Source organism: Oncorhynchus mykiss, chromosome 32 (assembly GCF_013265735.2).
Source record: "Oncorhynchus mykiss isolate Arlee chromosome 32, USDA_OmykA_1.1, whole genome shotgun sequence".
In the NCBI taxonomy this organism is placed as follows: Eukaryota; Metazoa; Chordata; class Actinopteri; order Salmoniformes; family Salmonidae; genus Oncorhynchus; species Oncorhynchus mykiss.
Window position 1 is genome coordinate 30803751 of NC_050572.1, and position 13790 is coordinate 30817540.

At 43.3% G+C, this 13790-nt stretch overlaps 2 protein-coding genes across 2 annotated transcripts; both read right to left on the reverse strand.

Moving 5' to 3' along the window:
* Nucleotides 1-1195: 1195 nt before the first annotated feature.
* Nucleotides 1196-3998, reverse strand: LOC110488258 (leukotriene B4 receptor 1-like). Its single transcript, XM_036971002.1, has 3 exons — nucleotides 3954-3998; nucleotides 2679-2877; nucleotides 1196-2643 (listed from the first exon to the last, which is right to left on the reverse strand). The coding sequence occupies exons 1-3, from the start codon at nucleotides 3996-3998 to the stop codon at nucleotides 2180-2182; spliced, it is 708 nt and encodes a 235-aa protein (XP_036826897.1). The 3' UTR covers nucleotides 1196-2179.
* msto1 (misato mitochondrial distribution and morphology regulator 1) lies at nucleotides 3455-13575 on the reverse strand. Its single transcript, XM_021560406.2, has 14 exons — nucleotides 13333-13575; nucleotides 12411-12540; nucleotides 12002-12071; nucleotides 11840-11915; nucleotides 10653-10710; nucleotides 8485-8635; nucleotides 7849-7963; nucleotides 7470-7604; nucleotides 6894-7046; nucleotides 6490-6621; nucleotides 5664-5848; nucleotides 5393-5497; nucleotides 5016-5128; nucleotides 3455-4407 (listed from the first exon to the last, which is right to left on the reverse strand). The coding sequence occupies exons 1-14, from the start codon at nucleotides 13414-13416 to the stop codon at nucleotides 4148-4150; spliced, it is 1767 nt and encodes a 588-aa protein (XP_021416081.2). The 5' UTR covers nucleotides 13417-13575; the 3' UTR covers nucleotides 3455-4147.
* Between the last annotated feature and the right edge of the window lie 215 nt (nucleotides 13576-13790).

Consider the following 13790-nt stretch of genomic DNA (forward strand, 5'->3'; position numbering starts at 1 on the left):
GCTTCTTTTCTTGACATCATGGGAAAATCAAAAGATATCAGCCAAGACCTCAGAAAACAAATTGTAGACCTCCATAAGTCTGGTTCATCCTTGGGAGCAATTTCCAAACACCTGAAGGTACCACGTTCATCTGTACAAACAATAGTACGCAAGTATAAACACCATGGGACCACGCAGACGTCGTACCGCTCAGGAAGGAGACACGTTCTGTCTCCAAGAGATGAACGTACTTTGGTGCGAAAAGTGCAAATCAATCCCAGAACAACAGTAAAGGACCTTGTGAAGATGGAGGAAACAGGTAAAAAAGTATCTATATCCACAGTAAAACGAGTCCTATATCGACATAACCTGAAAGGCCGCTCAGCAAGGAAGAAGCCACTGCTCCAAAACCGCCATTAAAAAGACAGAGTACGGTTTGCAACTACACATGGGGACAAAGATCATACTTTTTGGAGAAATGTCCAATGGTCTGATGAAACACAAACAGAATTGTTTGGCCCTAATGACCATTGTTATGTTTGGAGGAAAACGGGTGAGAGCTTGCAAGCCAAAGAACACCAACAGCAACATCCCAAGACATCAGTCAGGAAGTAAAAGCTTGGTCGCAAATGGACAATGACCCCAAGCATACTTCCAAAGTTGTGGAAAAATGGCTTAAGTACAACAAAGTCAAGGTATTGGAGTGGCCATCACAAAGCCCTGACCTCATTCCTATAGAACATTTGTGGGTAGAACTGAAAAATGTGTGTGCGAGCAAGGAGGCCTACAAACCTGACTCATTTACACCAGCTCTGTCAGGAGGAATTGGCCAAAATTCACCCAATTTATTGTGGGAAGCTTGTGGAAGGCTACCCAAAACGTTTGAACGAAGTTAAACAATTAAAAGGCAATGCTAACAAATACTAACTGAGTGTATGTAAACTTCTGACACACTGGGAATGTGATTAAATAAATTAAAGCTGAAATAAATCACTCTCTACTATTATTTTCACATTCTTAAAATAAAGTGGTGATCCTAACTGACCTAAAACAGGGAATTTTTTACTAGGATTAAATGTCAGGAATTGTGGAAACTGAGTTTAAATGTATTTGGCTAAGGTGTATGTAAACTTCCGACGTCAACTGTATGTGTCGTACTTCTTGATGTCACGTTCTGACCTTAGTTCTTTTATTATGTCTTTGGTTTAGTATGGTCAGGGCGTGAGTTGGGTGGGTTGTCTATGTTCCTTTTTCTATGTTTTGGGATTTCGTGTTCGGCCTGGTATGGTTCTCAATCAGAGGCAGCTGTCAATCGTTGTCCCTGATTGAGAATGATACTTAGGTAGCCTGGTTTAACTTTTGACTTGTGGGTGTTTATTTTCTGTTCTGTGTTTTGATGCACCGTTCAGGACTGTTTGTCTGTCGTGTTTTGTTTCTGTATTCATTCTTTATTAAATTACAATGAATACTTACCACGCTGCACCTTGGTCCTCTCTTTCTCCCGACGACAACCGTTACACTTGAATGGAATCAATATGACTGTATTCACTCTTTCTGGGTTGGAGGCGTAAAGTTGTTGAGTCGGTGATGAATAGTTGGGAAGTTGGGTTTGGACAGGGTCAACATTCATGCATTTGTGTTCTGAAAAGGGTGATTTTCCCAAAAAATCTACACCTTTCTGAATGTTGTTCAACATTTCCTGCAAAATCAAGCATTTCTTACAGCTCTGTTTCCTTAGTGGTCCCAGTATGTTCACACAAATTTCAATTTTTGCAGAATACATTGAGAGATATGTACAGTAACATTGTCCATAGACAAGTCTAACCAATTTATTCATGGGAAACCTGACAGAAGCAATACAATTTAGGCTTTGACCAATGGAGGTCAAGCTTGAAGGGCGTTAGATCCCCGAAATAAATCTAGGCTAACCTATGGATACCTAGAAAGTACAGCCTATAGTCAGCAAACCAAAATGTAGGTTTTGTTGAGGACAAAATAGCAAGGGCAATGGGCCTCTTATTTGGCTGCTCTAAAATCAAAGTCAAGAACCCCTAAAAAAAAGCTATTTATTTTTGAGAGTACCCTGACTTGTTAAGTTTAGGGTGAGGGGTTTGATTATGGGTAGGCTGAGGGTTAGAATTAGGGGTTGGCATTCCAGTCACATGCCTTTAGTCACACCAGCAGAGCAGAGCATCATACATCAGATATTTGTGACCTGCATCCTGCTTTCGCTCGACGACGACTTGGGCTGCTCACGGATCCTCCGCGAGGCGAAGGCGTACAGGAAGGGGTCCAGGCAGCTGTTAAAAAACGTAAAGCTCCGGACGACACGCGCTGCCACGCTTCTGTGTTTCAGCAGCGCTGCCGATGCCTCTGGCCAGGAAGTCTGCAGCACAATGCCGGCGATGTCCACCACATTGACAATGTGCACAGGGATCCAGAGGATGAAGAAGGCGACCACCACACTGGTGACCAGCCGCGTCATCTTGGCACTGCTGAACAGCGCCGTCTGGTTCACCCGCCGGTGGAGGCGGCAGTAGGACGTGACCAGCACAGAGAACGGAATCACAAACCATAAAACTATCTCAAAGACGAGGACAGCAACTATTTCAGCATCGGAGCCCGTGTGTCGCTGGCACTTGAGCTCGCTATCACGAGTGACAACTGCGGGGGCAGTCAGGGCACAGGCGAGCCCCCACAGGCCAGGAGCAGCACCGCCTCCCCCTTGCGCCCCAGCCTGTTCCACATCTGCGGGTAGAGGACCTGGAGGTAGCGCTGGACACCGAGTAGAGTAACCGTTAGCACGTTAGCATAAGGGCTGAGGTAGAGCAGGAATGTGCCTAGCTTGCATGCAGCACGGCCCAGAGTCCAGCCTTGAAAGAATAAGAGATCTAAGAGCTATCTGGAAGAAGACAGACTTCAGACATCGAATTCTCTGTTTCTGAAAACCTCAAGTTTGTTATGTTCTTTTGACTTCTTGTCAAAAAATGATAGGGGAAATTGTGGGTTAACAGCCTCTGGTCAGCTTCCGTTTAATGAGCTGTGGGTGTGTTGGCATAATTCTGTATTTGTCAAAGGCTACAGCCAACCTGATTCTCACAAATAGACACACTGAGAAGATGGATGCCTTTGCCTACAGCTTGAAACTACCACATATGTGCCTAGGGGCCAGCCATGCAATTTTTGTATATTTGATCATTTTTCAGTGATTTTAACTTGTGTAAAAGTGTAAATGATTTGAACTTTTGACAGAAATGGATGCGTAATGTAATCCATCTCCTTGTTGCAAGGGCTTGATAAAGATAACAGCTTTTTCTTAGCGTTCCGCTAATTTTTTTTGGCCATAGCTTCAATGTTGCCATCTAGTGGCAAGGACAGAAAAACAATATAAAAGATTACTGCACCTTTAATTTCCTCCCTGCCACAGATTCTAGCAGAAATCTACCATGACTTATGTTATCTTAATTTGGGAAACTATTGACAGTTGTATAAAGCACATTTATTTGCAGATACACATATATACAGTCCTTGCATTCTCTCGTTTCTTTAACTCACATCGTAGTTCTTGTGTTTAAAAAAACATGTATTCTATATTATTATCATCACTGCATTGTTGTCAAATAGCTCGCAAGGTTATAATTAGACAGTACTGTTTTACACCTTTTGTATCCTGTGCATGTGGCAAATTAACTTCACTAGCAGCTCCAACATATCACCAACCAACATTCTCCCTTCATTGACCTTTCCTTCTATCCTCTTATTTTGTCTCTCCTTGATTTAATGACTGAGTTTCACAGTCCAAATATCTTTTGTCAGTTAAAACCTCAATCTTTTACCATAACCGTTCTCTGTCGCCATCTCAGTTGTAAATGAGAACTTGTTCTCAACTGGCCCACCTGGATAAATAAATGGTAAAAAAGAAAAATAAACAGCATTCTTTCCAACCAGAATTCACAATCCTTATCAAGTCTCACTGTGTCTTTATGAATGCGATCAGATCCACATACAAGAATATACATTGTGGATGGGTGGGTCTGTCAATACTAGTCAATGTCAATTGAGACCCATCTATTCAGATGGCATGGAGTGCGCAAAAATCATTCTGGGCTAACAATGCGGGAAACAGAAAAGAGAAAATGACTCTTGCGGTTCAGCAGTTGTCAGTCAATCAATCATCGTCGTCCTCTTCCGAGGAGGAGCACATCATGCCTCCGCTATCATTGCGGTAACAGCGGGCCAGGAGGTGGAGTTGCTCCAGGGACTCCTGGAAGTCGGTCAGCTCAGGCCCCTGGGAGAGGAAGCTGGGGGCGATGCGACGGGGGTCCAGGGTGCTGGCACCGCGGTGCAGCTCCGACAGCCACGGGCCCAGGGCCGGAGAAGACTGCAGGGAGGTGAGCACGGGGAGGGAGGAGACCGCACAGGACCGCTCTGTGGAAGAGAGGATAGGAAGAGGGAGATAAGTTGAGAGGTATAGACCTGACAATAATGAGAGAGACTGTTGGATACAAGCATAGTGAGGTATGAAAACAGAATAGACTTATTTAGGGATTGTGAGGCAGGGATCTGAAGTGAAGTGACAGGGAGTGAGCGAAGAAGGGTAGAATATGCATATACAATCACTTGTGTAGCCAGATGAAATGGCTTTTACTTTTACTATTTATTAATACTGCACAATTTAAAAACACTTGCCCCCTAATCCCCCCCTTCCCAGATACAAAAAAAATCATGCCTTCCTATATTATACTTCTTCAAAAATGATATATTCTACTGAGCCATTTACTTTATGTTCGTATTCTTATATTTTATTATTGTTGTTGCATTGCCGAGAAGGAACCTGCAAGTAAGCATTTCATTGGATGGTGTATACCATGTGTATCCTGATCATACGACTAATAAAACTTGATAACAGAAACATAGACTGAGTCAGAGAGAGACAAACAGACAAACTTTGAAAATAACTTGACAGTGAGAAAGAAAGCGCAGTTAGATAAATGGACCAGAAATGTCAGAGAAACATTAGGATTAGATTTACTCACTTTTGGGGGGAGGGGCTTGACTCTGCAGAAAGCCCTGTGGACTCAAGGATTGGCTGAATATCTGTGGGAAGGGCGGGGTCAGCTTACTGGGGCTGGATACAAGCTGGACCGAACTGCACAGGGAGAATGAGGAAATGGTCAATTGTGATTTTCATGATTTAAACAGCAGGATTGGTTTGGTGTGGTCTATCAAACTACTACAGTCGTGTGTGTGTGTTGAATCCGTCCATGTGTATGTGGCCATGTCTCGAAGCCTGCCTATGTGAGTGTGTGACATTGTCAGTGCATGAGTGTAAGTGTGTGTGTGTGTGTGTGTGTGTGTGTGTGTGTGTGCGTGAGAAAACGGGTGCTATTGTGTATGCAAGAATGACACTCACAAAGGCGTAGCGGGGTAGTGAGCATTGATGTAGGAGGCTAGCACCTCTTCCCCACAGTCAAGGCTATGCAGCTGGGTGGGCGGCTGCATCCCTGGTCTCAGCTGGCTGCAGATGGGACCGCAACGTTACAGCAATGCACATCAACACCAGAGCAAGGTTTAAATCGGCCAAATTGGCATCCAAAAATACAGATTTCCGATTTCCGAACTTGAAATCGGCAATTCCGATTAATCGGTCGACCTCTAAACATAACAGCCATGTTTTGTCTCACCTGACCAGACTCTGCCCCTCTAAACCCTTGAGGGTCACTGATTGGCCGAAGCAGTGGCCATCGCCCAGCTCGGGGCAAGCCGATAGGGGTTTCCACGGCAACAGATCCGCGCAGTCACCTAGGGCGTCGGGGAGAGAGCACCCCTGCGTCATCGGAAAGGGGAGGGCTCCGTACGCAGCCACCACCTGAGGAAAAACACATGTTCATTAAATCAAATCAAACTTTATTTGTCACATGCGCCAAATACAGCAAGTGTAGACCTTACCGTGAAATACTTACTTACAAGCCCTTAACCAACAGTGCAGTTCAAGAAGAGTTAAGAAAATACTTACCAAATAGACTAAAGTAATAACATTTTTTAAAATTGGGCGGGCCGTCATCAGGCACCAAACAGAAGAAAACAGACTGAAACAGGGAGGAACTACACAGACTTGGCCAACAAGAAATGTTTTCAAATGTTTTTTTTGTTTGTTGTGTGCCCACTAATCATTATGACCCTGGTCTCACACACTGTAAATCTGTTAAATGTATAGTAGGCTGTGGGGAAGACATAATGATTATCTTGTGCCCTGGACATTCCCTTCTAAATGTTATTTGAGGGTGATAACTGAAGCCAACCAGAGCTGCAGTCTAGCTTGAGCTGTTATTTTAGTCATACCTGTCTAAACCATTCAGACCTTTCACAGGTTATTTATTTAACCAGGTTAGTCTCATTGTCTCAAGGAAAGAAAAATCAGACATAAGAGATAGCAGTAGGGTTAGCAATGTAAATAGCTTGATTTTAAACTCGGCGGTAATGGATTCAAAGAAAGCACCCAGCTCTCACCTTTCTCCCGGACACTGCCAGTGCGTCTGCAAACTCCCACATGGGGGTGCTGTTGTGCCTCAGCCTGTAAGGGACAGTAAGGGAGTCCAGGGCCAGAGCCAGCACAGAGCTGGAGTGGTACCACAGTGAGGGCTGGAGGAGACCGAAAAGACAGAGTGATTGGAATAGACAGAGAAACACACACACATTCATTTCTGGGGTTGTAGGACATCTTAGGGTTGGCTTGCTAAAAACAACTGTTTAGCATCCTCTCAAGCAACAGTGGGGGAGAGCGATTTCAATCATTTACACTACAGCTCAATCTAGTCTATATATTTTCAGCGAAAGAATGAATAAATGACTACCAAAATGTGGGAATAGACAGATGATAGATGGGAAAAGAGGGTGGCGTCTGTCTGACTCACGTCGTAGTTGAGGTGGGGGAAGGAGGGGGGTTGGGCGGGCCGTCTGCCCAGCCCGCCCTTCAGGGTTAAAGGGCAGAAGAACGAGCTGTTATTGGCCATGTGGACCATGCCTAAGGAGTAGTTCAACAGGTGGTAGAGCTCCTTCATCGGGGTCTGAGGAAAGCAACAGAAGAACAAAGTCATAGGACTTTATTCACAACACAATAGCTGTGCATGAAACACAATTACTATGAGATACGGATAAAACCAGATTAGTCATTAAATCAGTAGCAAATTGTGAAATAAAAACAAAATCACAGATCTCAGCTGAACTCTATGAAATACATTTCTATCTGCAATTTTACAGCGAATAAAACCCATGGCAAAGAATTACATGGCAAGAACACCTGGGTCATGCTCATTAGGCACCAAACGGAAGAAAACTGACAAACAGGGATGGACTATCTGGACTTGGCCAATAAGAAATGCTAATTGTCCATTGAGTGCCCTAATGAACATGTCACTGTTGAATAAAACAGTGCTTACTGATGAACTGCCTGAAAACACACTGCCAAAAACCTCCCTCTTGTTACTCACTGTGTCTGGGTGACTAACAGGTGCGAGCCCCCAGGTAAGGATGCCCCGTCCCCCATAGGAGTCCTGCAGCATCTCGGTGACCTTTGAACCCAGGCCAGAGAAGCCATCAGCCAGGTCACAGAGCACCTGGAACCCCTGGGAGGGAGGGAGAGGGATGGCAGAAGGAAGAGCAGGAGAAAGAGAAAGGAGAGATGACAAACAGATTAACTCAGCCATTCGAGGAGTGATTGTACAGAATGGGGTCTTTATAATGAACAAAGTATGTTTGGATGGATATATGGATATTTTTGATATTCGAGACATGTAGTTTTCCAGGACCAGGGTTTGTGATAACCCCTATTGGAGAGTCATGGTAGAGGATCACCAGTCAGTTAGTTACCTGTAGGTAGTCACATTCCTCTATGAAGAAGTGTAGTCTGTCCTCCAGATCCTCCAGCACTGAGCCCTGAAGCAGAGCCTCCCCCTGGCCAAACGTTTCCAGGCGGTGGGCCTCCCTGTAGAACACAATGCCAAAACAAAGTCATTTTCCTGAGAAATCCAAGCTAGTTCTGCTGTAGCATGTGGGAAACGCACTCCGTGTGAAATAATTGGGAGTCGACCTAGCCACATAATAGGACTGTAATGTACTGTAGTGTGTGACCTTAATCCTTTTTCAGGTTCATATCTGTTACAACAACTCATCAACCAAACTTTGGAACTGGTAGGGACAGCTCAGGGCTTCATGCCCTCTTTTATCCCGCTTTTCAGTTTCCAGTTGAGGTTTTTGGTTGGTCAAGGATCCATCACAGTTACCCTTTTCTTGTCATCTTCAACTTGACTTTTATTAAAACAAACTATTTGGTTTCAAATATGTAAAGAATAAAAAAGACAGTAAAATAAAGAGGGGGGTGGGGTTGGATATAGGATACGAACCCGGGGTAAAGATTTCATTTTTTGGGGGTTGGGAATGAGATACGGAGAACTGCATCTTTGGCTGTTACTATTTGACTGCATGTGCCTATGGTGATGCTCTCACCCGTCATGGTTGTACTCGTGGATGACAGAGATTGTGCGGGGGTGCAGGTGGATCCTCAAGAAGTCCGACCATACCCTCACACTGCCCTCCAGTCGATAGCCCTTCTGAGCGCGCTCCAAGCGGCTGTTCACCGTCTCCATGGCTAAAGTCCCTACTCGGGAAACACGGATCGATGAAAAGGTAGTGTGTGTGAGTGACCGAGAGCGGCTTGTTTCTCGGTCTGATCCTCTTTTAGCCCATTTCTGGTCATACAGGTTCACACACACACAATAGTTTGCTAACTTATAAATCATGTTAAATATTGATTAAATGTCATCTTGGAAAATATACTTTAAAACCTCTTATGGCTGGGGGCAGTATTGAGTAGCTTGGATGAATAAGGTGCCCAGAGTAAACTGCTTGCTCCTCAGTCCCAGTTGCTAATACAGTGCCTTGCGAAAGTATTCGGCCCCCTTGAACTTTGCGACCTTTTGCCACATTTCAGGCTTCAAACATAAAGATATAAAACTGTATTTTTTTGTGAAGAATCAACAACAAGTGGGACACAATCATGAAGTGGAACGACATTTATTGGATATTTCAAACTTTTTTAACAAATCAAAAACTGAAAAATTGGGCGTGCAAAATTATTCAGCCCCCTTAAGTTAATACTTTGTAGCGCCACCTTTTGCTGCGATTACAGCTGTAAGTCACTTGGGGTATGTCTCTATCAGTTTTGCACATCGAGAGACTGACATTTTTTCCCCATTCCTCCTTGCAAAAGGTGGCAAAAGGTCTCAAAGTTCAAGGGGGCCGAATACTTTCGCAAGGCACTGTATATGCATACTATTAGTAGTATTGGATAGAAAACACTCTGAAGTTTTTAAAACTGTTTGAATGATGTATGTGAGTATAACAGAACTCATATGGCAGGCAAAAACCTGAGAAAAAATCCAACCAGGAAGTGGTAAATCTGAGGTTGGTCAATTTTGAACTCAGCACTTATCGAAGACACAGTGGGATATTGGTCATGTTGCACTTCCTAAGGCTTCGACTAGATGTCAACCGTCTTTAGAAACTTGTTTGAGGCTTCTACTGTGAAGTGGGGCCGAATGAGAGGGGAATGAGTCAGATGTCTGCCAGCAGCCACGAGCTCAGTCACGCGCATTCACATGAGAGGTAGCGCCCGTTCCTTTGCTTTTCTGAAGACAAAAGAATTCTCCGGTTGGAACATTATTTAGGTTTTATGTTAAAAACATGCTAAAAATTGATTCTATACGTCGTTTGACATGTTTCTACAGACTAACGGAACTTTTTGACATTTCGTCTGCAACTAGTGAACACGCTTCGTGAATTTGGATTTGTTTACCAAACGCGCTAACAAAAGTAGCTATTTGGACATAAATGATGGACATTATCGAACAAATCAAACATTTAATTGTGTAACTGGGATTCCTGGGAGTGCATTCTGATGAAGATCAAAGGTAAGTGAATATTTGTAATGTTATTTCTGACTTCTGTTGACTCCAACATGGCGGATATATGCATTTGTTATCTGAGCTCCATACTCAGATTATTGCATGGTTTGCTTTTTTGAAATCTGACACAGCAGTTGCATTTAGGAGAAGTATATTTTTAATTCCATGCATAACACTTGTATTTTCATCAACATTTATAATGAGTATTTCTGTAAATTGATGTGGCTCTCTGCAAAATCACCAGATGTTTTTGGAACTACTGAACATAACGTGCCAATGTATACTGAGATTTATTTATATAAATATGAACTTTATCGAACAAAACATACATGTATTGTGTAACATGAAGTCCAATGAGTGTCATCTGACGAAGATCATCAAAAGGTTAGTGATTAATTCTCTCTCCATTTCTGATTTTTGTGACTACACTCTTTGGCTGGAAAAATGGCTGTGTGTGTTTTTGTGACTTGGCTCTGACCTAACATAATCGTTTGTGGTGCTTTCGCTGTAAAGCCTATTTGAAATTGGACACTGTGGTGGCATTAACAACAAGATTATCTTTAAAATGGTATAAATTGGTATATGTTGGAGGAATTTTAATTATGAGATTTCTGTTGATTTGAATTTGGCGCCATGCACTTTCACTGGCTGTTGTCATATCGATCCCGTTAACGGGATTTCAGCCCTAAGAAGTTAAAAAGAAGACCTTACCTGAACAGTGAGGCACTGGAGTTGGGTCAAAATCAACCTCAGCCAATATCTCCCCCTTCTGGACATAAAAACAACTGTCATAACAAGACACTTGAATGAGAGCCTTTTCGAACACGAGTTATGCCTGGTCCAAGAACAACTCCAATTTCCTTGCCCTGGGCCCAAACCCTTCGGTGAATGAATAACTGCAAGTATTGGGCAGGTGTAAGTAATATGGTGACGGCTCTACCTAGCCTTTCAACAGGCTTCAGCGAGTTTCGGCAATATTGCTCACACCTATCTGGTTCCTTCAGACATGCAATCGGGCTAATGCCGGGTGTACACTACACAACTTTCAAAATCCTAACGTCGTTGAGCCTCTCACATTAAATTACCGTATTTCCTGTATGTTTTTGTCTTGCCAACGTAGTGGTGCGCACGCTCAATGATCTGGCACAGATGGGTTGTCACACACTACAAGATTCTTCACTTGGTCATGAAGATTCTCCATACCACCATACTGTCTTGCGAAAAAACAATGATATTAGATTGTGTAGCTAGAACGAGCTGTGGCTCAAAGCAGCCTCAAACGCTTTCAGTCAGATATTCACGCTTGCCATACAGAGTTGACATTTCTAGACAACATGTTGAATTGAAAAACATGGCTTGTGAACTTCAGAGCTGTAACGATTTGGCACATTTGCTTTGGTTAAAGCCAAGTACAAAGCCATACTAGTAGTACTCATTGCTCCTGCGCGAGTCTACACATTCTGGGTGATGCAAAATAACGTTGCCATCTCACTGGCGAGCTCTCATTGGCTATTGCTGCTCACCGTTCTCAAAACTTGACGTTGCACATCTTACATTACAAGAGCATTCCAGATTTTGTGCTGATAAAAATCAAACTTTTGAAAATATCACGACGTCTGGGACTGCTCACAGACGGGATTGGTAGCATCTGTGACACGCTCACGTTAAATGAGCGTCGGAGATGGCCGTGCACTCCAAATAGGCAACATGGGGATTTTGTCTCCGATCTCAAAAACTTGTATGGGACAGCCAAATCGGGGCCAAAAATCGATTAGTGTACACCCGGCTTAAAGGTTTAAAGGCTAGAAGTTGTTTTTGGACTATCCTATTTAAAAAGCATTCATTCTTTGGGTTTAAAGGGAGAGAAGTAATATACTTGGTGTTTGTGTCATACTCACGTCTAGCTTGTCCAGGTCTAAGAGGAAGGAGTTCTTTGTTGGCAGGCTCTCTTTGTGCACCATTACATTGCCCTCCCTGCAAAGAGAAGTAATTTACGTCATACACATAAACAAGGCTTGGGGGAAACACACAGACAGACAAATGCACCCACACACACTTACCATGTGATAGCAGTGGGATCCTTCCCAGTCTCATAGAGGCTCCCCTCCTGTCTCAGTGTCTGAAGGCTACCTATATAATGGCAATGGACACAGAGGATGGTGATTCAGTATTTAAATATAGCCAACCTGGTTGTTCAATCTATATCTACCCCTGTAGCCACAGTAGCTATCCTTACTCCAATGACATGCATTGTCCATTTGTCACCGTCAAACCTAAAGATGTACACTGTAATTGTGGCAAACTCTGTAAAACCTTCAACATGTCATGTTTACTCAATCTGTGACCTCTAAGTGACATTCAGCAAAACATCTGTGTGAAATTTCAAGGAAGCGGTTAAGTGCTTCAGAACATTTCAGCAACGTGGTGCCCTTATGAATGACGCACTGCGGGTTACCATGGGTTGGTTACCTTTGAGGTCCATGGCAATCAGGCGGGGGGTGTAGGTAATATGACCCCCAAAGGTTTGCCCCTCTCTGAAGAGAACATCATTCTGAAGCTCGCCTGGGGGTGCATCTGGGTCATAGGTCAGCGAGGCATCCTGATGCAATACAAACAGAAGGGCAGGAAGGGAGAGAGAAGAAAATGTATCTTAATAGCGGCATAAGATGCAGTCAAGATTTACATACATAGCAAATATTTTAAGGCAAATCATATGTTATGTATACTGTGTCAACTCATACAAAGACAAATGGTAATTCAATGTGTCACCTTCCATGCTGCAAAGGGAGGTGCACTGAGCACCAATTGACAATGTTTATGAAGACAAACAGACCACACTAAAACAAAAGGTCCCTACACCATAAATAAACCATCTCTGCCTACACCCTCAGAGCAAAGACATAGTTAGCAGGCTCGCTATCTCTAACTTTAAAGCATGTTTTATAATTGCCTACTGTGTTTTTCCCTCGTTGTTACCTAGCTAGCTACAATACATGGATTATTTTATCTCGTTACTTTTGCCCTAGCAGTATAACGTTAGCTGGCTGTGCAATTTCGTCGATGGTTGTTGCAGTAAAATGTGGGCCACACCCTAGCCTCACTCCCTTTTGCTGCACCTCTCACCCTCTGTGCACCAAAACACCACTCGTCTCCGCATTGTTAGCCTGGCTATTTCAGTTTGAATGTACAATAACTAGGGTCATGCTAGCTAACTACAGTAACAGTAGCTAGTAATGTCAGAATAGTAGTGGCTAGCTAACCAACTAACTTAGCCACGTACTGCACCAGTTCTTAACTAAAATAGTAGCTAGATAGCTAGCTTGCCCAATACAACTTTTAGAACACATACATATGTTATATGGAGAAACCGCTAACTTTAGCGCGTATCAACCTGTAAATTCCACCAATGTGTGCCAACGAAGTTTGAATAGTGCCCGAGTTGAAGAGTGACGATTTCTCTACACAGGCTACCCATCGTGACGTCTATAAATTAATACAAAAAATATCACAAATGCATAAATCTGTTAATTTCAGATTATTCTTTTAGAATAAGAAATATGACTCTCCATCATGGCAGGAAAACATGACAACAGAGTTATGGATCACTCTAACCGTGTGTGCATCGTTCAGAGGGAGCCCACCCTTGATGGAGGTCTTGGCGTCTACTATTGGTTAATAAGAAGTACATGAACGAATATGATTGGCTCTTTAAAACGTTTTTCAAAAAGTGGATAGGGTTCGGTTTCACTGCGCCGAGGAGGCACACGTGCAGCGCACAGCGCTCTGATAGGAGCGCAGTGAGAAAGCAGCCTCTTTATTGGCCTGTTGATTGTAGACAAAGATCCAGTA